General features: G+C 45.3%; 3 protein-coding genes across 3 annotated transcripts; all 3 read right to left on the bottom strand.

The window, feature by feature from the left end:
* Nucleotides 1-4,688: 4,688 nt before the first annotated feature.
* Nucleotides 4,689-5,861, bottom strand: LOC149402408 (uncharacterized). The gene is made up of 3 exons (XM_089608365.1): nt 5,615-5,861; nt 5,435-5,497; nt 4,689-5,209 (listed from the first exon to the last, which is right to left on the bottom strand). Exons 1-3 carry the CDS (start codon nt 5,859-5,861, stop codon nt 4,689-4,691), a joined length of 831 nt encoding a protein of 276 aa, XP_089464491.1.
* Nucleotides 5,862-14,345: 8,484 nt separating this feature from the next.
* LOC149402407 (uncharacterized) lies at nt 14,346-15,674 on the bottom strand. Its single transcript, XM_089608364.1, has 3 exons — nt 15,090-15,674; nt 14,902-15,005; nt 14,346-14,349 (listed from the first exon to the last, which is right to left on the bottom strand). Exons 1-3 carry the CDS (start codon nt 15,672-15,674, stop codon nt 14,346-14,348), a joined length of 693 nt encoding a protein of 230 aa, XP_089464490.1.
* Nucleotides 15,675-18,609: 2,935 nt separating this feature from the next.
* LOC149402406 (putative galacturonosyltransferase-like 3) lies at nt 18,610-20,246 on the bottom strand. The gene has a single exon (XM_089609201.1). It carries the CDS (start codon nt 20,057-20,059, stop codon nt 19,067-19,069), a length of 993 nt encoding a protein of 330 aa, XP_089465327.1. The 5' UTR covers nt 20,060-20,246; the 3' UTR covers nt 18,610-19,066.
* Between the last annotated feature and the right edge of the window lie 5,257 nt (nt 20,247-25,503).

The raw sequence follows: 25,503 nt of genomic DNA, 5'->3' as shown, positions 1-25,503 counted from the left end.
TGTATGGGAGCGAATGTTCATGTCCGATACTCCCCTCGTTTCTTTACAAGTGGTATCGGAGCGAGTGTTCGCGTCGGATACCACGTCTGTAATTCCAACAAGTGATATTAGAGTGATTGTTCATATTTGATATCCTACGTGTGTCACCAACAAGTGGTATTGGAGCGATTGTTCGTGTCCGATACCACTCGTTCGTTTCCAACAAATGGTATCGGAGCGACTGTTCGTGTCTGATACCACCCATGCTTCTCCAACAAGTGGTATCAGAGCTAGATGATTTATGTTATCGGCCCGTCCTGGACCGACGACGATGACGGCCTCATTCGGCAGAAGGCCGGCCAAGAACTCGCTTGGCCATTGGCCAACCCAAGCCTCGCAGCCTTCCCTTGGCCATTGGCCGGCCCAAGCCTCACCCGGCCAATGACTGGCCCACCTTTTCTCGACCTTTTGTCGGCCCAAGCCTCTCTCGGCCAATGGCTGGCCGAACCTTTCCTCGGCCATTGGCCGGCCCAAGCCTCGCCCGGCCAATGGCCGGCCCAGTCTTTCCTCGGCCATTCTCCGGCCCAAGCCTCACCCGGCCAACCTTCCCTCGGCCATTGGCCGGCCTAAGCCCCGCCATGGCCAGCCCAATCTTCCCTCGGCCATTGGCCGGCCCAAGCCTCGCTCGGCCAATGGCCGGCCCACTTTCCCCCGGCCGTTGGCCGACCCAAGCTCACTCGGCCAATGACCGAGCGAAGGCTTCACCCGGCCATCGGCCGGCCAAAGCTTCGCTCGGCCATCGGTCGGCCCGAGCTCACTCAACCATCGGCCGGCCAGGCTCACTTGGCCAAGGAATCTTCAAAACGTTCCTTGGTCGTCTATAAATAGAGAGGCCCACTCTCTCCCAAATATAATCCGAATTTGAGCACCGAAACGCTGTCGACCTCTCTAGTCACTCGTTTCACTCACTCTTGGCTTCTAAACACACTAAGCTCCTCTTAACCACCTCAATCCTACTAATATTAAGCGTCGGAGAGGTAAACCGAGGCAACCCCTTTGTTTCCACTTTGTAGCTTCTTGTTTACCCTCATTTTCAGGTACGATGATGAATATTCCCACCACCGATCGCTAAAGTAGACTTGGGATACCGAGTCTAAAACGCTCGAAGGCCGAACACGACCACTTGGTCCGCCCTTGGGTCGAACCGTTGCGGGATTTAAATAGTTGTCCGAAAATAGCGACAACAATTTACTTTATTGATCGATTCGTTCATGTGATTAATTTTAAATGGTTTGATATTGATTTATTTTTGGGACATAGATATGGGTCCATATTCTATCCATGAACCAATTTGATATTGGGTTCATCTCTTTTTATTTATAAAGGGTCAAATTGGATAGATCAAACCGAATCAAACCATGCTGTCTTATTATGCTTGTTTATTTAATTGTTTTGCCATGCTTGATATAACTTAGATCTTGTGTCGTGGTTTATCATGGGCTTTCATTTATTAATTGATTTAGTGGAAGATTTGGCCTAGGTAGGTCTAGGGTTCTGAGGCGGCGAAGGTAGCCTAAGGCTAAGGGAATTTGGATAGAGATAAAGCTACATTAGATCTGGAGACCAAATCTGAGGATCGAATCCAAAGCCAATCCCCCAAAAAGAAAAAAAAAATCTACAATCCCCCTAAGAAGAAGAAGAGCTAAGAAGATCATGATAGGTTATGAGGATATCCCAATTATCGAATTATGGTGTTTGTATATTCAATTTATTGTTAAATAATAAAATACTTTTTTTAAAAAAACTGGAGTGGCATTCTCATTAAAAAGCCGGGACTAAATCAGCCTCGACAACACCGTTAATACAAGAAGGACACTCGTTCAACCATTCAACATTTGATTGAAAATAAAAGGATTTAGTAGCCAAAACATGAGCTACTTTATTTCCATCCCGGGGGTGAAAGAGCACGCAGTGACACCGACGTCGGGGAGGAGGCGACGAATCTCCACCACTACCGCTTCAACAACAATAGGACAGGGACCGTCATTGTTGACGGCCTTGATAGCGAGTTGGTTGTCGCTTTCCGCCACACTGATACGAAGACCGCGGCGTTGGGCAAAAGATAAACCTTCTCTCAAGGCTATCAGCTCTACCACCAGGGGGTCAAAAACATTGGAAACCTTACTGCTGAAGGCCGCCACTACCCTCCCATCACTGCCCCAGACAACACTTGAGAACCCAGACCCTGCCCCCAAACTAGGAATGGCGGCATCAGTATTGAGTTTCATCTCACCCGAACTCGGTGGAAACCATCTCACCATCTCCCTACCTCACCCGCTCTTCCTCTGTCCGCATCGATCGTGAGCTTCATTGAATGCCATGAGCCACTCATTGGCTGCGGTGTGAACGTTCTCCGGCGGAGGGATCTCCGACCCATGAATGTGGTTGTTGCGAGAATTCCACAGTAAAAAGCAGATCGTGATGAATACCGCGCCATCCTAGCCCATTGGTGCATTCAAGATCGGCTCCACGTAGTCCCAAAAGATTGCCCCATCGCGCGTCAGAATATGATCTTGAATGACCGATTCTTTCCAGCCCTTTCTTGTCTGTCTACACTCGATCAGCACATGAGCCACTGTCTCCACCTTCCCACACAAGAGATAGATATTAGGGCAATTAACGCCCCGCCGCTGCAGCGCCTCGGACGTCGGCAAACACTCATTTAAGGCCCTCCACATAAACACCCTCACCTTCGGTGGAGTTTGAAGCTTCCAAATCTTGTTCCAAAGTTGCGTGTAGGTAGAGGAGGGCGCCGTAGTCTCATCTTGCCTCGTCGCGAGTCGATAGCCGGACTTCACTGAGTACTCCCCACACTCTTTGTAATGCTATATGATTCGATCTGAGGGTGGGTTATGGCTAAGGGGAATACTTCTGATTGTCCCGTGATCAACCGGCCAACACACCTCGTCCAGCCCCGAGTCATCCCAAGCGAATCGCTCTCCACCGATGAGCGAATTTATTGTCAGGTCCTCATTTAAAGTCGTCGGTTTTATGATTGGTCTGAACTTTGTGGGCAGCAGAACCCACTTGTCCTTGAAGATCTGGATCATATGACCATCCCCAACCATCCACCGATGCCGCTCCTCGATGATTTCCCTGCCCCACACTAGCGACCGCCACAAGTGAGAGGCCGAGTTCGGGACCTTAGCTTCAAGAAAAGGGACACTAGGAAAATACTTAGCTTTCAAAACACGGGCTGCAAGCAAAGAAGGACAAGATAGGACCCGCCAAGCCTGTTTCACCAACTTCGCTTTATTGAATTTCCGGAGATCTTTGAATCCGAGCCCACCTTGCTCCTTCGGCCTGCACAGCTTCTTCCACGACCTCTAGTGTAATTTACGTTGTGTATGATCGCCTCCCCACAAAAACCGTGCCATAATCGACTCCATCTCTCGGCAAAGTGAGACCAGAATCCGGAAAATCCCCCTCGAGTACGTTGAGAGGGCGAGCGTGACGGCTTTAATGAGCGTCTCCCTTCCGATGTGTGAGTACATCTTGCCCTTCCACTGTGGTAGGCCTCTCCACACTCTGTCCCGTACCAATCTGAAGGCGGTTTTCTTCTCTCTCCGTATCAAACAAGGGAACCCAAGATACTTGTCGTGGACATTCGCACACGAGACCCCTAACAAGCCCGCTAAGTCTTGTCTCGTCCGCTCCTCGACGTTAGGGCTGAAGTTCATGGTGGATTTCTGGAAGTTTATACGCTACCCCGAGGCCTTGGCATAGAGATCTAGGACTCATTTGATTGTCATAATATCCCTCTGTCTCGCACGGAAAAAAAGCATCGAGTTGTCGGCGAAAAAGAGATGGGTAACCCGAAGTCCCCATCGGCTGCCTGAAAAACCCAGAAAGTCCCCGTTCATCGTCGTAGAAGAGAGAAGAGAAGAGGGACCATCAGCGCACAACAAAAAAAGATATGGCGAGAGAGGCAGCCTTGCCGAAGCCCCCGCTCCGACATCACCTCTCCGCGTGACACACCGTTAATGATAAATGAATATACCGGAGATGAGAGGCAGTCGAGAATAATACCTCATCATTTGTTGTTGAAACCGAGTTTGCGCAACACGGCTATAACAAAACTCCACTTTACTCTGTCGTATGCCTTGCTCATATCGAGTTTGAGGCTAACCCAACCACTAGAGCCTTTCTTCTTCTTACCCATCGAGTGTAGGAGCTCAAACGCCACCGTCACATTGTCAGTGATCAACCTTCCTGGGATGAAGGCGCTTTGGCTTTGAGAGATGATAGGGTCAAGGAAGAATTTTAGCCAATTAGCTACAGTCTTCTTGATTATTTTATAAATCGCGTTACAGAGGCTTATCGGTCTAAAATCCGCTAACCTCCTTGGGTTGTTGATCATCGAGATGAGCGTGACGAAAGTCTGACTAAATGCTTTAACCGATGCGGAGCCGTCGAGCACTTCGAGACAAACCCGAGTCACCTCGCCCCCCACTATGTCCCATGCTTTAAAAAAAACCATGTGAAAACCGTCCGGTCCCGGTGACTTATCCCGGGCCATTCCGAAGACCGCTCACTTGACGTCTTTATTGGTGAAAGGGGACTCAAGCGCTGCCCGCTACGACTCGTTGAATCCCGACCTGATCGCCTCGATGAAGGGCTCGAAATCTTTATTTGTAGGCTGCGACGATTTAGATCGAGGTGAAGTATTTTTTGACAATCTCCTCCACATTTGATTCATTGTCATTCCAAACCCCAAGATCGTCTTCAAGTCCCTTAATCATATTCTTCTTTTTCCGACTCTTCGCTCTTGGGTGAAAGTACTTAGTATTCATATCGCCCGCTTTTAACCACTCCGAATGAGCCTGTTGCTTCCAGTAATGTTCCTCAGCCACTAGAAGGTTGGAGAGAGTTTTTTTCGCGTCGGCGATGTGTTCCAGATTGGCTTTGGACCGGTCCCCGGCACGAAGGTGAGTACTGTGTTCCTGAGCTTCCTTTATCCTGCTCAGAATCTTACCAAACTTGCTCGAACTCCACCCCCGAAGGTCCTTACCACACTTTTTCATAAAATTGACGAGGGAATGAGCGCTCCCGGCATGTAGTGAGGAGTCCCAGGAATTCTTTACCACTTCCAGGGTCTCTTTATCCGTGAACCACCGTGGTTCGATACGAAACGGGTGTGTTTTTTCTGCTCTAGATGCCTTCTTAGGGTCTAAAAGAATTTAATCACTCGATGATCCGATCCCCAAAACTCTCTGTGGACCACCTCAAAATTTGGGTAGAGGCTGACCCAGGAGTCGCTAGCCACCGCCCTATCCAGCCTTTCCCGAATCGATGCCTCCCCGTGTTGTCCGTTTTGCCAAGTCATTCTATCACCTGAAAATTCCAGATCCCGTAGCTCACAAAAAATCCAGACAATCGGTGAAGTCGTACATACCTTGGCAGACTCGAAGCGAGCCACCCTCCTTGTCTCTGAACTCTAGTATCTCATTGAAATCCCCTGCACAACACCACAGAAGGTTATCTAGAGCCGAGAGACGCCGAAGAAGCTCCCACGAGTGGCATCGTTCCTCCGGACGGGGATGGCCGTATATTCCCGTGAATAAAAAACAACGACCAACTGGGTCAGAGACACGAGAGTCGATGTGCCACGACGAGTAGCTCTTCACCTCCACTACCCATTCATCCTTCCACAACATGACCAACCCACCGCTCCGGTCCCTATTATCGATCGTCAAGCAGTGGGAGAAACCGAGTCTACCGCTAATGTCACGTGCTTTTTGACTGGAAAGGTGGGTTTCGCACACAAATTCCACCCCCGGGGAGAGCTGTTGAAGCATCTTTCGAAGCTTCAGGAATGCCATGGACCTCCCCGCCCCCCGCGAATTCCAGACCAGGCAATTCATTGGACCCGGCGAGGCTGGGTCGCAGCCTCCGTCGATACCAATGTGGAGATGACATCATCATCCACTACCTTCCTCTACTTCTCTTCTTTTTCACTTTCGCCGGAAGATACCTCATTCCTCTTCATCTTCATCATCCCGGTTCGAGAGCTAGCCACAGAGGACCCACACGGGCCCTCCCTTGCCCTTTTCTTCCAAGTAGCGCCGCTGGCCTTTCTCCTCTCATTTGTGGTTCCGATGACGATGGGGAGAGAAAGGTATGGGGGATCGTTCTGTTTAATCGGGGAAGAAGACCCTTTTTCTTTTTCGTCGGCTATGGGGGACGAATGTGGACTCTGCGAAAAAATTGGGTGATTAAAGTGGGTCGGGTTCGGGTTAAATTGAAAGTCACCTAGGTCCATGAGATAGGTCGGGTTTGGGTCCAAATCTTCATTTAGACTCACGATTTCCTTGTGTGGATTTGAAAATCAGAATCCCCCAAAATCCTCTCAGCAGTTACGTACTTCCCCGATTTGAGCTCGTCACCCGTGAGAGTCGCTTGAGGCGCGAGAGATTCGCCTTGGATCGCGGGGGAGAGATTCGTTGACTCGCTAGGGATTAGCACTGGGGTTGTTGCCAAGAACTGGCCGAAAAACGCTGAATTACGTGCGTTCGTCAGAAGGGGAAGCCGCCTTGCTTCGTCTGTGGAAATTAGTGGGCTAGCCGCCACCGCGCTAGGCTTGGAGGTCGTTGGAGAACGTATGCTGGGGTGTGCCTGGGTACCCTGTCCGCCTCGAGTCAGGTTCCGAGACTTGGGGATCATTGGAGCCTTGTTCTGGTTAGGTCTGAAATTAGACCCACACAAAAACGACCCAAAGGGGAAGGAACCTTTATCTTTCATCATCAACGAGCTTGGTTGAGGGCAATCCTTCACCGTATAGGTGAGCAATCCACACCCAAAGCAGAAGGCCGTAAGTTTTTCGTATTTGAAATCCCTCCAGATCACCTCCCCCTTAGACCCCCAATTTGATTTTTGTACCACGTTTCAGGGGGAGACGGACATCGAAGCGGACGCAAACTCGGATGAAGCACCCATAACAGTGGCCTCTCTCGTCAATGTCCAACACTTCTCCGATCTGCTTTCCGACCGAGAGACTAATAGATTTGGTCATAGAAAAAATGGGCAAGGAGTGGATCTGAACCCAGATTTGGTGAAGAAAACACTGTCCGAGTCAAAATCCCGGTCCGGCTGCTTAAGAATGAGCAGGGCTTTGTCGAAATGCCATGGTTCGTTCGCTAAGACCCATTTCATGTCGTCTTCCTTGCTGAAATTGAACAGAAATTTGTCAGTAGCGACTTGGGAGATGTCGACACGGTCCTTTGGATTCCAGAGTGAGGTGAAGAGGTCCTTGAAAAAATTCAGCTGTACCGGTTTGGCCGTGAGAAGTTTCCCGAAGAGGCTGAACCGGACCTCTTCCATCCCACTCTGAATCAACGCATCGTCCAAATTTACAATCTCTCCTCTCTGGTGAGGGTGACTCCTTAGAGTTTGCCAATCATGTCTTCCATCCTAATGCAAGGAGTCTGCAATAAACACCCAAAGAATGGGAGAAAAGAACTCTCGTAGGTAACATAGAGAGAAAAAAGTTTAATGTATATATTTGATATTGCTGTTAAATAATAAAATACTATTAACATAATTAACTAATGATGTATATCTTTTTTTAACTACAATTACCAAATTACCCTCGAAACACTTTTCACGTGACCTAGACATTAAATAAAACTTGACCGAAGGACTACTTTCGGAGACGTGTAGGATTACAAGGGCATATTTGCACAATTTTAGACATCACATAGTAAGTTGTTAAGCGTGTAGGAGTTCAGAGGAAAAATATGTAATTAATCCTATTAGAATTCTTTCGCTTATAAATTTCCATGTATTATCTTACCAAACACATACTTAAAACTCATATTCGAAATTTGAAAACAAATTACACAAAAGCGCTATATTACTTGGAATTCAGGTGTTCACAAAATTGAATTTTACACGTCGATCAATCCAATCATCGACTCCTTAGCTCCTTAATTTACAAACGATTTTAACATAAATTTATGAACTTTCCAACATCTGAGGTATGGGAATGGGTCGGTTCGCATGGATGCTTTTGCAAGCCTCGTGCTTGGCTCGGCTCATTTAGACCTTTCTTCAATATTTAAACATCCAAAACTATATGGACGAAGAGTTTTTTTTTTTTTTTTTTCTTCGCGATCAAAATGTATAGCTATTCTTAACTCTCTACCCAACTAAACATAATTTACTGAATGTTATCGACGAATTTTGTATAGTATAAAAATTATATTTATCTGTTAACCTGTAAAACTAGTACAACAATATCTTACGAAAATACACAGACTCCGAGTAGGTGAACTCCGACTACAAAGGTGGTTTAGGCAAGACTTTCTCTGTATACCGACGAATCTAATATAAGAGAGCAATGTTTACACGACGTCCTAAGTAGAAAAAAAATAAGAAAAGTATTCAAGAGTGCCCTCCCTTTGAGAATCTTCGTAAGTTCCTATTTATACTCGTCTGGGGTTGCTTCCTTCTTCACACGGTCGTGGGTTCTGACGGTTATTCTGGGGAACATGGGGTGATCAATCCCACGTTCTAGACGGTTTTTGGGTAACTTCCGCTTCCCTCTTGCTGAGGTGGACGGTTATTTCTCTTCGTATGATTTCTGAACCGTCAAGGTATGCGTTTAAGTATTTGAAACATGTTTTCTTTTGGTTTGACTAGTCTTTGACCTACGGTCATCTCTTCTCTCCGAAGTTCTGATCGGTAGGTTTCGTTCTTATCTTATGAACGGGTCGTTCCTCTTCAATGTTTAACTCTTAGGTCTATTTTACTTGAGTCCGGTGCTGGATTTTGTATTCTGCTCGGGGTTCCGACTACAGTGCTCGGCGTTTGAGCAAATTATTCCGTAACAGCAGCCCTCCAGTTTCTTAATATTTTTGCAAAAATGGTAAGGAACTATTTCGGCGGTTTGAGAGGCCGTGTTCATCTTTGCTTATCTTCCGAGTACCATCCCCACATTCTCTTTTAGTTCGAGGCGTCTTACGACGTCGTTTGGTTTGATCGTATTGAATCGTTACGTCGCTTCATTTGGAGGGTCAGATTTGAGTGGCTTCTTGGATACGCTTAATCTGAGCCGTTCATGCCGCCTTTATATAAGGCTTTTCCTAAGTTTTTGGATTCATTCCACATTTTCTTCTAGATTTTACTCTTAGCGCGTTCTCGGCTTGATCGGCCTATTCGGACTGTGCTCCTAGTTCTCTCGTTTTTTCTGTTCAGATCTTCCGACCTTCGATCTTGTGGGTAAGGTTTCTTTATCATTAATCCGATATATTTCTTTTTGTTTTAAGGTCGTTACTCGGTGATCTGTACTTTCCTTTACTTCTCGTATTCGGACCCTCCGGACTTAGGGATCATAGTTTCTCGACTTCCTTAGGGACATGAGAGGACTTGCGCGTCCTGATTTGAGTTTCGACCCCCGTGTCGTTCGGCGATCGGAGCCCGACCCCGATAGTGTTATTTTGTTGGATGGGACCACGTTCACTTTCCTCAGGAGTCGAGTTTGGTACCATGTCCCAGAGATCGGATGGGACCGTCCCGTAATCGCTTATGAAGAATCATGCGTGTATCCTAGTCCTGAGTCCGAGGGGATTGATAACGAGGCAAGGGTTTTTGACTCGTCTTCCCTGTCATGTAGGGATACCATGGTTTTGGAGATATCGTCCTCGTCCGCTTCTTCGAGGGGGAGCGAGTCGGAATCTCATGACACGAAGAGCCTTTCCCTTTCGCAAGACCGAGAAGATGGCTATTCTCAAGGCACTCCGGGTCCGAGCGGGAGGACTTTTGGGGTCGATCTCCCGAAGGAAGAGGATGAGGCCTTGGTTTTTGAACGGAAAGAGGGCCAGTTTTCGGCTAAAGTTTGGACTTCTCGGGTTACCGAGAGATATATACAAGACCTGAGGGAGGAATTTGAGATTGCGGAAGGAATTATCATCTAGGCACCTTTAGAAAATGAGAGGGCCGATCAGCCTCCTGCCGGGAAGATAGCGTTCAATAAGGCTATCTTGAATGTGATCGGAGGATTACCGATGCATCCTCTCATTTCTCAGTTCGTTTCTGACCTGAGTTGTTCTCCTACTCAGCTCGTCCCCAATGTGTATAAAATATTTTTGGGATGGCTGTGCTATGGGCGAAAATTTACGATCGCCCCGTCACTTTACAAGATTTTTCGCAATATTATTTGCTTAAGTCGGCTCCAGGGCAACATGGTTATTATTATGCTCGGGCCCATGATGACCAATCTAGAGTGGTTACCCGTCTCCCTTCCAGCCAGAAAAATTGGAAGGATTATTTCTTTTGGGTTGAGGGGAACTCATTCTACGATAGGTGCCCCATAAGAGCTTCGTTCTCGGAACTAGGTGTGACTCTGGTTCAGAATGCTTGTTTGATAAATCGGACCAGGTTTTTCTTTGTTCCGGTTTCCTCATACATTCTATGTTTGATTCCAGGTTCCCTTCCACAATATCCCGAGGACGAGCGGCCACTCCATTCCGAGATCTTTGACATTTCGGAGGCTGATCGGTCGACATTTGTGTTGTTGGACCCAGACTTACTTGATCAGTACTATTATTATCCATACTCGAGTGAGCATTCTATTTTTCTCTTATCAAATCGCATATGCTCTAGTTTTAAACATTTGCTCGTTCTTACTTTCTGTTTTTACCCTTATTTTTTTTAACAAAAATCGCACAGAGGGCGAAGAAGAGAGCTGCTCCCGACCAGGTCCCCACAAACCCGAAGCGCACTAAAGCCTCCAAGGCTTCTTCTGCGGGCAAACGGGCGGCTCCGTCTACTTCCAAGGTCTCGGAACATCCGAGCTCTTCTCCGGGGAAAAGCCTGATCGAGACTTCTTCTGCATCCGACCACCTCACTCCGATCGTTACCTTCCTTCACGAGCATCTTCCTGCCGAGAAGGTCCAGGCGGTTCTCGGGTCCGAGCCTTTAGAGAGGCTTAACCAAGTCACCGACTCCGTGGTTTCGGTAAGTTTTTATTTATCTAGTCGGTATTTCGTTCCTTTCCTTGAAGGTTTTCGCAGCTAACCTTTTTGATCACCACAGAGCTTCATTGGGGTGGTCGGCCTTGTCGGATTACTAGGCTCCGAGCTCACATCTTTGAGGCAACGGAATGATCGTTTTCTCAAGGAGAGGAACGCGGCTAGGGACGAAGTGGCGAAGGTTCGGTCGGAGCTTCCGCATAAATTTCAAGCCGATCTCGAGGCAGCTCGCTTGGCGGCAGTGGAAGAGTATAAAGCTTTCGAGGATTATCGCAACATGCGCGATGATCTTTATACCGCTGGAATAAACGAAGCCGTTCGGATCCTTGGACCGAAGAATCCTACTTTGGATACTACGGATCTTGATGAGGACTCGGAGTCAAGAGCCATCGACGATCAGGAGGGAGGAGGCGATTAGGACAAGGAATTTTATTTGTCCATCTTGTTTTTTTTTTTCTTTTTCTTGTAACCCGTTTGGGTTTTGAACAATTGATCCGTGGTCGGATCCTCTTAATATGTAATGATTTTTTTGTAACCCGCTTGGGTCTTGAACAATTGATCCGTGGTCGGATCATGTGATTAATTTCTTTTTAGGTTTAACATATTTTTCCGGTGGTCGGAGTCGATTGTCTGATATTGGCAAAACAAAGTATAACTAAGTAGAAAGTATTTAAAACAATAGTTTCACCTGTTTTAAGTTTTCTGAAGAAGAAAATATATATATAATTTTTCTTTAGAAAAGAACTGTTTGCTAATCATTCTGCCGCCTAGTTTGTTTTGTTGTGAATTGTAAAAACTATGTGACTAAGCACCGACTAGAAAAATATGAATGAACGAAGGATAAACTAATTTTGAAAATCATAAGTACATGCGACCAAGCCGCTTTTTAAATTGTAAATACAATACATGCAACAAAGCCGCTTTTTGAATGTTTGAAATGAAAATTCTTAAACGTAGAATCGTCGAAGGTGCTCGGCATTCCAGGGGTTTTTCTCCATATCACCGCTCAACTGTTGTAATCGGTATGCCCCGTTCCCGAAGTCTTCTCGGATGATGTAGGGTCCTTCCCAGTTTGCGTTGAAGGCTCCTTCCTGGTGAATTTTGGTGTGGAGAAAAACTCTTCTGAGGACTTTGTCGCCGACTTTGAAAGATCTTGGTCGGACTTTCCTGTTGAAGTACCGAGTAACTTTTTGTTGGTTAGCGAGATTTCTTAATCTGGCTTTTTCTCTTTTTTCTTCTAGCAAGTCTAGACTAATTCTCAAAATTTTGTTGTTTACCTCTGTTGAGTAGGTTTCTCTTCTCACTGTTGGTATCATAACGTCGGTCGGGATAACCGCGTCAGAACCGTATGCGAGGGAGAAAGGTGTTTCGCCAGTTGCGGAGTGCTTGGTGGTTCTGTATGACCAGAGGACTTCTTGGAGTATATCCACCCACTCCGACTTCTGTTCGTCTAACTTTGTTTTTAGGCCGTGCTTTATTGTTTTGTTGACGGCTTCTACCAATCCATTGGACTTTGGTCTGACTGGAGTAGAAAAAACCTTGTTAATGCCATATTTTTCACAGAAACTCTTGAAGGAATCGCAGTCAAATTGAGTTCCCTGGTCGGATACGATTTTGACTGGTATCCCAAACCGAGTAATAATGTTTTTCCATACAAATTTCTCAATTGCATGAGCGGTTATTTTATTCAAAGGCTCGGCTTCGACCCATTTTGAAAAATAATCGATGGCTACAATCGCGTACCTGCATCCACCTCGGCCTGTCGGCAATGCTCCAATTAAATCTATTCCCCATTCTGCGAATGGAATCGGGCATGAGAGGGAGATGAGTGGATTAGGAAGGATCCTCGGGATGTTAGAGAACTTCTGGCACTTGACGCATCTTTGTGTCATGTGCCGGGCGTCGGCTTTCAGTGTCGGCCAGTAGAGTCCTTGCCGGATGATCTTCTGTGCCAATGCCTCGCATCCGATGTGACTTCCGCATATCCCTTCATGGATCTCCTTAAGAGTGTATTCAGCTTCGTCTTCGTCTAGACATTTGAGGAGAGCTTGAGAAAATCCTCTTTTGTAGAGATTTTGACCTTCTAAGAAATACCGAGCAGCTCTGAATTTCAAGCTTCTAGCCTCATTTTTATCTTGAGGCAGAGCTCCGTGCTGCAAGTACTCCCTGATCGGAGTTTGCCATCACTTTCGTTGATCGACCTGAAGCACATGGGGAGCCTGCTCAATGCTAGGTTGCCCAATCTTGATGACTGGGATTGACTTTGAGTCGGATCCTTGGGTGGCAAACTTTGCTAATGCATCAGCCTCTTTGTTCATGGCTCTGGGGACTTGGGTGATTTCGCAAAGTTCGAATTCGTTCGCCAGATTTCTGGCTTTCTCGGCATATAGCGACATCTTTTCGCCTTTTGCCTGAAATTCAAATTTCATTTTATTAACAATTAACTGAGAATCCGAATATACTTTGAGCTTTTTGATTTCTAAATCTTTTGCTATTTGTAGCCCATGTATCATAGCTTCGTACTCAGCTTCATTGTTTGAAGCATTGAAATCGAATTTTAAAGCAAATTTTACCTTGTCTCCTTCTGGACTGGATAGCGCAATCCCGACTCCGGACCCCTTTTCGTTGGCTGCTCCATCTACGTACATGTCCCAAACTGGAAAATCAATTGGTCTGTACGTGAATTCTGCAATAAAGTCAGCTACTGCTTGTCCTTTGATTGTTGGTCGGGGGCTGAAGCGTATATCATATTGTGTCAGCTCGATCGACCATTTCATTAATCTTCCGGACACATCGGGTTTTTGCAGCACCTGGCGTAGCGGGAAATTGGTAAGGACTGTAATCAGATGCGCAAGGAAATAGTGTTTCAGCTTCCGAGAAGCGGTGATGAGGGCGAAGGCTAGCTTTTCAAGCTCCGGGTATCTTCCTTCCGCCTCGTTGAGATGTCGCGAAGTATAATAAACCGGGACCTGGTGTTTTCCCTCATTCTTGATTAACGCTGAACTTACTGCATGCTCCGATACGGCTAAGTAAATTTCCAGGGGCTCTCCTTCCCGTACTTTTCTTAAAGTAGGAGGCCATGCCAAGTGTTCCTTTAGAGACTTGAAACTTTCATCACATTGCTTGGTCCATTCAAATTCCTTGGAGCCTCTAAGCGCATTAAAGAAGTGAATACTTCGATCGGTTGATCTTGAAATAAAACGGCTTAATGCAGCTATGCACCCTGTCAACTTTTGCACTTCTTTTATGTTCCGCGGTGGTGTCATGTTCCTTAAGGCTGTGATCTTCTCTGGATTTACTTCGATGCCTCGTTCATGAACGATGAAACCTAAGAATTTACCTGCAGAGACCGAACGTACATTTTAGAGGATTCAATTTCATGCGATATTGTCTTAAGAGTTCGAATGATCTTCTAAGATCGTCCGTATGTTCATTTATTTTTCGGCTTTTAACCAGTAAATCATCAATGTATGCTTCCATCGTAATCCCGAGTAATTCAGCGAACATACGATTTACTAATCTTTGGTATGTTGCTCCAGCATTTTTTAATCCGAAGGGCATTACTGTGTAGCAGTATAGTCCTCGGTCAGTTATAAATGCTGTGTTATCCTGGTCGGGACCATACATAGGGATTTGATTGTAGCCAGAGTAGGCATCCATGAAGCTTAAAATTTCATGACCTGCTGTGGCGTCTACTAATTGATCTATTCTTGGCATTGGGAAACTATCCTTTGAGCAAGCCTTGTTTAGATCTGTGAAATCTACACAAGTTCTCCATTTCCCGTTAGGTTTCTTGACCAAGACGGGATTGGCTACCCATTTTGGATACTTAGCTTCTTTTATCGACCCGTTAGAGATTAGCTTATCTACTTCTTCTTTTAAGGCTATATACCTCTCGGAGTTTAACGCCCTTCTCTTTTGCCTAATAGGTTTTTCCTTAGGATCTATATTTAACCTATGACATGTTATTTGAGGATCTATCCCTGTCATGTCGGACTGTGACCAGGCAAATATGTCTAAGTTATTAGACAAAAGAGAAATTAAGTTATTTTTGGTACCTGATTCAAGATATTTTCCAACCTTGAGTTTCTTTTCAGGTTGTTTCAGATCCGGAGTGACCTCCTCGACTTCATCTCCTGGGCCAATTTCTTTTCGACTTGGAAGGCGTGGGTCGAAGTCTGAGTCGATCATCATAACTTTGTGGACATCTTTGTACTGACTTTCTTTGAGATAATTCGCATAACAACTTCTTGCGATAGCTTGAGTTCCGACTACTTTGCCTACCCCGTGCTCGGTAAGAAACTTCATCTTCAAATATTCCACAGAAGCGGTGGCCCCAAGGGACTGCAAAGTTGGCCTGCCAATGATCGCGTTGAACGAAGATTTTCCCGGAACTACCACCCATGTTGTGTTAGCGGTTTTACTTCTCGGGTTCTCTCTTACAGTTATTGGGAGTTGGACTACTCCCTTGGGATGGATTGAGTCTCCTGTGAAACCATAGAGATTTTCAGGAGAAGGAGCTAATGCGTCTTGCTTAAGACCCATTTTGTTGAATGTGTCTTCATAGAGCACGTCGACATCACTCCCAGTGTCCACCAATATTCGGTGTACATTCCTGTTTCCGATAAGAGCTGATATGACTAGTGGATCATTGTGAGGGAACATTACCCACCGAGCATCTTCTGCTGTAAAGGTGATCGGCTCCGAGCTAGGTTTGGCTATCTTGTTAGGCCTTTGTTCGGCTGTAAACAAGATTTGTCGGGGTCCCGCGTAGGCCTCTCTTACATAGCTCTTTTGAGCGCTCCTTGAAGTTCCTCCCACATGTGGTCCTCCGACTATGAGCGAGATTTCAGCATACGCCTCACCTTTTTGTTCCTCTTGATCCCCGTGCTCGGCCTTGAATTTCTTCAACGCTCCTCTTCGGATCAAAGCTTCTATAGCTTCTTTGAGGTTGAAACAGTCAGCAGTGCGGTGACCGATGTCCGCGTGGAAAGCACAATATTTTGTTTTATCTCTCTTTGAGATATCTTTCTTGATCGGCCTGGGCTTAGGGAAATCTTCTTTGTCCTGTGTAAGACTAAATATCTCCTCTATCGGGGTATTGAGTTTATGATATTTATCAAACTTACTGGAAAAAGGCTTCAGGGGTCTTGCTCCAGACCGGCTCTTCTTGGGTGGGCGGTTATCCTCAGAATGTCGCTCCCTGTGCTCTTCTTGGTAATTCTTCGGTGGCTTTGCTTTTCTTGCCGCCAACCTTGCTTCCTCCGCGTTGATATATTTCTGAGCTCTCTTCAGGAAATCGTTGTAGTCCTTTGGACTAGTCTTCTGAAGTGACCACCAGAACTCTGATTCGGTTCGGACGCCGGAGGAGATCCCGAAGAGCTTAAAATCTTCATTCAGATCGTCAACCTGAAGAGCTTGCTCCGAGTAGCGATTAATAAAATCTTTCAATGATTCATCATGGGCTTGTCTCACCGCTAGCAGCCTTTCTTTGGGAGTTTTCCCCGAGCTGGAGCCGACAAACTGTTCCATGAATTTTCTGGATAACTGCTTCCAGGATCCTATGGAGTTTGGCTTTAGTTTTCTATACCACCTTTTGGCTGAGCCAGTTAGAGTGATAGAGAACGCTCTGCACATAACTTCTGGTCCTGCCCCTTGCAACAGCATCTAAGAAGAAAAAGTGTTTAGATGGTCTCCCGGGTCGGTCTTTCCATCGTATATTGGGAAGCTTGACATCCTGAAACGATCAGGCAACGGGTGTTCTAACACGCGTGCTGTGAAAGGGGAGACAGCTTCTCCAACTTTCGGGATAGACTCCTTCTGACCTAGGGCCACCTCTTCGATTCGACACTCCAATCTTCTAAAATTTGTTTTGTTGGTGCTCGCGCTGTCTTCAGTTTCCGAGCTTCCCATGCTATTTCTGAAAGTGTTTGAATGACCTTTATCCATAGTAGGCTGGTACCGATTAGGAATCTTTTCCTGACTGGACTGCTCCTTCTCGGATTCAGAGTCATCTTCCACCCTCTCATATCGATCTTTAGCATGTTTTCGAGGTTTCTTAACCTGCGGATCCTGCTCAACGGGTTCTTTCCCTGATCCGTGCGAGGGTTCTTCGTCTGGGATCACTACTGCACTTCGCAGTGTGACTTTCCTTGCCTGCAACCTCCTCTTCAATTCTTTGTTACTCGCCTCTAGAACCGAGAGACGCTCTTGCATCTGCCTGAACTGTTCTTCGAGGCTAGGTTCCGGAAGAAGCTCAACTATTTCTTCCAAGGTGAGAGGCAGGGTGCGGTTATGGTGCTCTATCTCCGTTTCCTGGTTGGAGACAGCGTTCACGGGTGTGGACGAGCTAGCCATATTCTTCAGCGTGTCCCCCTCCTTCTAGCGCCAACTGTTGACCTGTAAAACTAGTACAACAATATCTTACGAAAATACACAGACTCCGAGTAGGTGAACTCCGAGTACAAAGGTGGTTTAGGCAAGACTTTCTCTGTATACCGACGAATCTAATATAAGAGAGCAATGTTTACAAGAGGTCCTAAATAGAAAAAAAATAAGAAAAGTATTCAAGAGTGCCCTCCCTTTGAGAATCTTCGTAAGTTCCTATTTATACTCGTCTGGGGTTGCTTTCTTCTTCACACGGTCGTGGGTTCGGACGGTTATTCTGGGGAACGTGGGGTGATCAATCCCACGTTCTAGACTGTTTTTGGGTAACTGCCGCTTCCCTCTTGCTGAGGTGGACGGTTATTGCTCTTCGTATGATTTCTGAACCGTCAAGGTGTGCGTTTAAGTATTTGAAACATGTTTTCTTTTGGTTTGACTAGTCTTTGACCTACGGTCTTCTCTTCTCTCCGAAGTTCTGATCGGTAGGTTTCGTTCTTATCTTATGAACGAGTCGTTCCTCTTCAATGTTTAACTCTTAGGTCTATTTTACCTGAGTCCGGTGCTGGATTTTGTATTCTGCTCGGGATTCCGACTACAGTGCTCGGCGTTTGAGCAAATTATCCCGTAACATTATCAATGTTCAGATAATAAATATTTATCATTCAAAATCCTCGAATTAAGACAAGATCCAACTAAGAAAATTGACGAGTTTATAGATGAAAAAAAAACTATTATATTGAAAACTGCTTATGGTTTTGTGTAAATGTGGCACCTAAAAATTACTATTATTGGTGATTTATTACCGAGGAATTTATGTCAGCTCGATAGGAACTCTATTATAAACCTTAATCTCACTCAAGCAAACCAAGTCCTTACAACTTATATGCGACATTTGAAAAAGAGGGTACAAAATTGAAATAGAACAAAGGTTGGAAAAGGATAACCAACTGCAACTTTCTTTATTAAAAAGAAAATAAAAAAGAAGAAGACGAAGAAATCCCCGCTATTTCGATTCAATGCTTTCAGACGTTCCTTCGCATATAATCAATGCAAACCAAAAAAAAAAAAAAAAATAAATAAAAAATAAAAGCTCACCACAATTTGGCAGTGGATACATTAATAACTATTTTATTTCATGCAGTAATGCGTTTCTTTTTTCAATAGAATAATTATTAATAACGCTGCCGACAAAGCAAACATACTACAAAATGAAAAATCAAAGCAATATACATGTGTGTTTTCTTTTTCAATCAACCAACCAAATAACAAATACACTAAGTTCTCATTATACTAAAATGTGCCCCCATTTGAGAGCAAATCACGAAAATCGCCTACATCAACATTTTGCTCATTTGATAATAAAATAATAATTAAGAACGCGGCCGACAGATCAAAGATACTACATTATGGAAAAGCAAAGCAAATAATTTTTTTTTTCTTTTTAGGAATCATCAAAGCAAATCAATCTGGGTATCTTCTTTTTCTTTTCCTTTTTCTATTAACCAACAAAATAACAAATACACTACTTTACGTACAAAATACAATTATAATTTAATTCCGAATATTTACCACAATGTGCCTTCACTACCAGACAACAGATCACAAAAATCGCCTCCATCCACTACCACGCGTCACCCTGAAGCGGCCATGCCCTTTCCGGTCATTTCGCAAGGTCACGTGTCGGAGAGCAAAGGATTATGGCGGACGAGATCGTACGGAGCCCAGAGGGAGTCAAGCGGGCAGGGTCTGCCGGAATCGAGGCGGAGCCAAGGCTTGCCCTTACCACTCCAGTGGAGAAGACTGACCGGACCGGAGTGGAGTTCCCGGCAGAGACCCCGGAGGTTATCCCCACCGAGGCCGTGCTGGTTCCAGCGGTGCTCAACGCCTTCCACGTCACCGCCGAAGACGAGCAGAAAGGGTGGGAGAGAGCCGAGCTCGTAGATCCGCCTTCGCTTCTGGACGCGCATCCAGTGCTCGAGGCGCTCCGTGTAGCGGCCCTCGCGCCAGCGCCAGAGGTCGACGACCATGACGCCGGTGTTGAAGTAGCAGGGGCGGCGGCCCCGGAGCGCCGCCGTGAGGGGAGGGGAGGACCAGAACCTGGCGGTGAAGTAGGCGGTGAAGTTGGCGTGGCAGTACTCGGGGGCGCCGAGGACGCGGGTGTTGAGGGGGATGGACCAGAGCTTGGCGACGTCGTCGACGAGGACGAGGTCGGAGTCGAGGTAGATGACGCGGCGGACGGAGGCGGGGAGGAGCACGGCGGCGTAGATGCGGGCGTAGTTGAGGGGCTGCTCGAGGGCGCGCCGGACAGAGGAGGAGATCATGCTCCGCACGGGGTCGGGGTCGAAGAGGTAGACTCGGAATCTCAGGTACGGGAAGGTGGAGGAGATCGTGCGGCGGAGGGACTGGGGGCTGCGCCGGCGGTCCGCGATGAAGTGGAACGCGATGCTCTCCGGGCAGGACGCGTGCTGGAGGACCGACAGGATGCCGGCCACGGAGCCGCGGAGGTATGTCGCGTCCAGCGTCATCGCGATGTGGATCGTCGCAGTCGAGTTTTCCGGGGACAGGCATTCCGGGGCATTGCGAAATGCCGGGGCTTCTCGAAACTCCGGGAGGGAGGCGGCGGAGAGGGAGAACAGGAGGAAGAGGAGGGAGAGAAATGGCGGCATGAGTGCGGGGGGATTGAATGGTAGAGAGAGAAAAAGGGGGCGGTGGGAGTACTAGTAGGTGGTGATATAATATGAATCATGGAGAGATGGGGGTAAAGAGTGTTCATTTTTTTTCTTCTTTCTTTTCACGAAATTACGGTTATATCCTTATTGCTAAATTGTTGTAAAAAAAAATGTAGACCCTCTTTCTCAAATCTTGATTATGATTGTAATCTTTAATTTTTCGAATAATTTCGTCCTTAAGATCGAATGGTAGAGAGAGAAAAAGGGAGCGGTGGGAGTACTAGTAGGTGGTGATACAATATGAATCATGGAGAGATGGGGGTAAAGAGTGTTCATTTTTTTTCTTCTTTCTTTTCACGAAATTACGGTTATATCCTTATTGCTAAATTGTTGTAAAAAAAAATGTAGACCCTCTTTCTCAAATCTTGATTATGATTGTAATCTTTAATTTTTCGAATAATTTCGTCCTTAAGATCGATCAAACTTCTTCTCTCTAAGCTGCGGTGTGTAATTTATAGTTTTTTTAATAGTAAATTAAATTTACCATCATAACTAATTAAAATGAACCAAAGTTAGGAAAAAAATTATAAGATTAACAAAACTAAATCAATCAAATATTATAGAAGCGATACACTTCACGAGTTCGATTTAGTTTTATTTACTTATTTTGAAAAGTTAATTTTATTCACTTTAAAATAAGGATTAATTACTGTGCAAAGGTATTTTTTTTTATGAAATTTCTAATTGCAATTTACGGCGTTCTCAGTTAAATTAGATAACCATCATACTAAATTAAATTAAGCATTATATGAAATAAATTAAACAAAGCTAATCAAATCAAAATAATATCGAAGTAACATAATGCATAAAGCTCGATTTAATTTCGGAAATTAAATTGCATAAAATAGGCATTTGAAACTTATTGATTAGCAAAATAACTAATGTTTCAACTTTTCATCAAAGTAGCAAAATTTACGTTTTCAATTTTTTTTACAGCCAATATTATATGTTTTGACGATTATTATAAGCAATTTATCACTTTAAAAATAATTAATTTTGGGTTAAAAGAAATTGAAAGCAAGTTACTGCACATTTTGGCTATTTCACTAAATTAAGACAAACCTTACTTATTTTGCAAATTCATAACTGTAAATTGGCTATTTAGCTACATTACCCTTTAATTTTATTTACTTGCACATGAGATGTGAATTTGATTAGTGCGCAAGAGAATATTGTCATATTTATTGTTGTCGTACGGACCAACTATTTAAAAATTCGGGCGGTTCGACCCAAGGCCGGACCAAGTGGCCGCACCCGAGCCAAAGGTGTGAGCTCGAAAGTCTCGAGCTGGGTTTTCTCCAGTCGGAGGGCTTCTCAAAGGAGAGAGGGGGTGAATAGGAGGAGTGACCGTGCCTTTTTGTGTAGGCTGCCTACGTACCCGTGTGTGGGATCATGTCGAAACGTAGTTCAAGGGGTATGTAACGCAGTATGGGGCACGGAGCCTAGAAGGCGTTCTCGACGAAGGAGGTGGAGCACGGAGGAGTCCTCAGCGACGTCTCAGAACTCCTAGGGACGCGTAGGTGATTTTCTGCCGGAAATCGCGGACGCGTCTAGTGTGCTAGACGCGTAGGGTATTTTCACTGGAAAACCCTAGGAGCGTGCTTGGGCACTAGACTCAGCGTTGATCAGAGGGAGCGACGTCCGAGAGTCCTCGAGAGTGCTTCAGAACCTCTGAGAACGAGAGAATTTGTAGAAAGCGCTTCAGCCAAAGATGGCATCCAGAGAAGCAGAGAGAAGAGTGTGTATTCAGGAGAATGAATAGGAATGAATAGGATTGCTTCCCCCTCAATGAGAAGGGGTATTTATAGTAGTTGGAGGGGCCTAGGAGGCTTGTAACTCGTCCATGTGGGACTGGAGAGCGCGCTCCGCCAAGAAGAGGAGCGCAGTGCGCGCGGCGCGCAAGCGTGGCGTGCAGAGTGCCCCACGCGACGCGCAATGCGCTATGCGCGTAAGCCTCGCTTCCAAGACCGCGCGCGCGCTCTCCTTGAGGGGCGCGCGGCGTGCTTGGCACGGCGCGCGCCTAACTGGTCGGCCTTTTGTGGGCCTTAGTGGTCTTCGTTTATTTGGTCCGTTGGGCCTTCGGGGCTCAGGATTTCATATGCAAGTCGCGTGAAACATAAAAGTCTCTACTCGAGGAATTAAAGTCGACATGAGGACTCTCAATCGACTCGTGAACACGTAATTCTACTTGAGGAGTTATTTCGACTCGAGGAGGACGGCTCGACTCTAGGAGAGTAACTCGACTTGAGGAGCAAGGCTCATTTCAGCACGAGGACTTGCTAGTCGACTCATGACGGAAGGCTCGTCGCTCGGGAAGCTCCTGGCGATGAACTTTCAGTCATTTCAGCCGGGTGTTTGAGGAAACTTTATTTTCAAAGTCCTCACCGTCGCGAGGATACACACATATTTTTTTGTGGCACACGGCGTGCACCCCAGGTGGCGCGGCACGCGTGTCATGCGATGCACGTTGCGCGGTTCACAGAATTTCCACGAGCGCGGGTGACGCGTTTGCACGAGAAAAGTCAACTTTTGACGGGATTTTTTACCCTTTTTCCAAGGCACCACTCTCCTATTTTTTCTACTTTCTTTTTCTCTCTCTCTTTCTCTACACTTTCTCTCTCTCTCTCTCTCTCTCTCTCTCTCTCTTCACTTTTGCATGATGGATATTCCCTTCTCCTTCTTAACTGAGGATCCCGAGATAGATTTCTATCTCTTGCTTCAGGACTCTGAGCACGACCTCTTCTCGGGATTAGGGGAGGTTCCCTTGCACGTGGAGGAGGATCCAAGTGGAGTGGAATAGTGGCTCGAAGAGGGCGAGTTAGGCGCGACCGCGCCTGTATCTCAGCCTCGGGAGCGAGTGGAAGAGTAGACACCAACTGGGCGTGGTGCGGACGAGGATGCTGGTCGGCACGCGTCTAGGGGCGCTGTTGGAATTGATCTAGGGTTAAGAAAATATTTAACGCTTCTAGAAAGCGGCAGAATTTAAAATTTTTCTTTTAAACAAGTAAAACGATTTTACTAACCTAGACAAAGAGTAAGTACATGTTCATTTAAAACTAGTAAAAGCATTACTCATTTACTAACCTTTGTGAAGTTTGAACGTTGAGAAGCCTTAGGAAAGTTGAAACGTTCGTCTCACCACGTAGCTCGTCTTTCTTTGTTCCTCGGGATCTTGAGTTACCACGATAGTTTCTATCACATGAATCACTCGTGATTAGAAGGAATTAGTGCGTGGGCACTTTTAAACACGACGAGTCAAGAACAAGTCTAAGAGTCGAAGAGCTAAAACACTAGGTCAAATGTGGACCTAGTTGCCAAAACAAAAACGAAAAGAACTTAGAGAGAGAGAGAGAGGGAGATGGGGCAGCCAAGTCTAGAGAGAGAAGCTCTCAATCTTTAAAACTCTGGAATGAATAAACAATGAGAATGATGCCTCTATTTATAGGGGAGGGATTACCTTCAATAAGATAGTTTCCTCTTCTTTAGAATATCACATATTCATGAGCTAATATTGCCCTTCACCCTATTGAGTCACACGGCCAGGATTTGCCAAGCAAGTCCTTGGATTTGTTTCCTCTTTTATCTTGCTTCTCCCTTGACTCTAATTGCTGCCCACCTCACTTTCCTTCTAGAGGAAAATTTTTTCCTCTTTTTTCTTTTGGCAAGTATCTTCATACATTAATGCACAAAATTTGTCTCGCTTTTGCTATGTCGGACGTGCAGCCCTTCTAGAAGGTGTTTCTAGAATTTTCTTCATTTGTTCATGATAACATAAGAAAGGCCCATTAAGAATTTTCAACTAAAATTCCATGAAATGAAATTAATCCTCAAGGCCCAAAATCTTATTATGGCCGAATGTTTATATGTCATCATATGACAATGTCAAAAAATTTATTGACATTCATTTCATCCTATGTCTAAAAAGACAAAATTACCTTTTAGATAATTTTCGTAAAACTTGTCTCGTTCTTGTTTTGACATAGCTTCTAGTTTAACTATTCCTACTCGATATGATTTGTGACAGTGACCTCATGGATCTAAATGAACAAAGCTTGAGCTAAAATACTCGGACTCAAAAGTTCACAAACCCTTTTCCAAGTTTAGCTTAATGTCAACTGACTCCACTAAAGTGTTGACACTGAGAATCTCTCGGTTCAAATGAATTTATTTTCTACTCAAGAATTCAACTTAATTGTGATGAGTGGATCCACTGAATATTATCTATGTTTACCCTTCATGAATATCATCAGCTAGTCGGGATATATAAAATTACCATTTTACCCTTCTAGCTGTTATTTCCTCAACTCCTTTGTCGCTTGTGAATAAGTTAGAAACAATGCATTGACGAGGAGCTAACAAGTCACACTGATTCATCCAAAAGAGTCATGACTCAATTTGGACACTGGCCAGTTCATTTATTCATATTCCAAGGAACAAAGCATGAGGTGATATACATTGCATTTCAGCAATCTTGTACATGAATTCCATATCTATGAGATCTTCACAAAGTTACTCATGACATCTTCATAACTTAGTACTTAACCAATAGGTCCTGTTAAGAATCACATAGTGAATCCGAACTCTGACTTTCTCAAATGAGAATACGTAAGCTATGAAACGACATATCTCATTTCAGGATTGAGGTAAGCATGATGTAATTCATACGTAGTGAGTTCGAGACATAAGAGGTTAAATGGTTTGTTCTTATCTTGTCTCTAGAAGTGCACTGGTCAATTCAGTACCTTCGAATGATATCTAGAAGAACTATAGAGTCTCTAACTCTTAATGTCCCATAACCAGACATCATAGATTCTCCTAACAATCATACTGAGATCAATAGTCCTTAGATCCTTAGATTGTGAATATATTGTTTTAAGCAAACCATGAAGAGTTTGTTCATGCAAATCTACATTTGTCTCTTCATATGTTGTTAGGTTTGTTTATGGACTAAAGACTAAGGTTTTACCATAAAGCTTCAGATAAGGAAGAATGAATGAACGTTTCAACTTTTATTAATAAATAAGCAGTTACAAGCAAGAGTCTTCGTAAGACTATATTACATCAAATGTACATAAATAGACACTACTACTCTTCTTGTGGGCACCATTGATAACAGACACTGCGCCTCGCCTCGTGATCAACTTAGTTGGCGAGGGGGCGCACGACGTGCCCCATTCTAATGTGCCAGAGTCCGACCTGGACGTTCAAGGCGCGCCGGGAGAAGTTGCTAGCGTGGTCGCGCCGACCCTGTTAGAGTTGGTTCTCGACGAGATTGACTGCGTGGATGACTTCGGGCCAGAGTCAGATGATCTCGGAGGTGACTCGGAGACGTGTCCAGGAGCCGAGGGTCCTACAGTGGAGCATCCCGGGGGGCCAACGGC

Source organism: Urtica dioica, chromosome 3 (assembly GCF_054948205.1).
Source record: "Urtica dioica subsp. dioica isolate 48M chromosome 3, U.dioica_male_clone48M_v1_H2, whole genome shotgun sequence".
Classification (NCBI taxonomy): Eukaryota; Viridiplantae; Streptophyta; class Magnoliopsida; order Rosales; family Urticaceae; genus Urtica; species Urtica dioica.
This window is presented reverse-complemented; position numbering and strand designations above follow the sequence as displayed.

Excerpts from the sequence above, each read along its gene's own strand:
- LOC149402408 (XM_089608365.1), bottom strand. The coding sequence starts at position 5,861 with ATGGCATTCCTGAAGCTTCGAAAGATGCTTCAACAGCTCTCCCCGGGG. Across the intron at positions 5,498-5,614 it reads TCGTGTCTCTGACCCAGTTG|GGGATTTCAATGAGATACTA; the intron begins GTCGTTGTTTTT and ends GGTGTTGTGCAG. Across the intron at positions 5,210-5,434 it reads CTCGCTTCGAGTCTGCCAAG|ACCCTAAGAAGGCATCTAGA; the intron begins GTATGTACGACT and ends AAATTCTTTTAG.
- LOC149402407 (XM_089608364.1), bottom strand. The coding sequence starts at position 15,674 with ATGTTCCCTCACAATGATCCACTAGTCATATCAGCTCTTATCGGAAAC. Across the intron at positions 15,006-15,089 it reads AACCTGAAAAGAAACTCAAG|TCCGACATGACAGGGATAGA; the intron begins GTTGGAAAATAT and ends GCCTGGTCACAG.
- LOC149402406 (XM_089609201.1), bottom strand. The coding sequence starts at position 20,059 with ATGCCGCCATTTCTCTCCCTCCTCTTCCTCCTGTTCTCCCTCTCCGCC.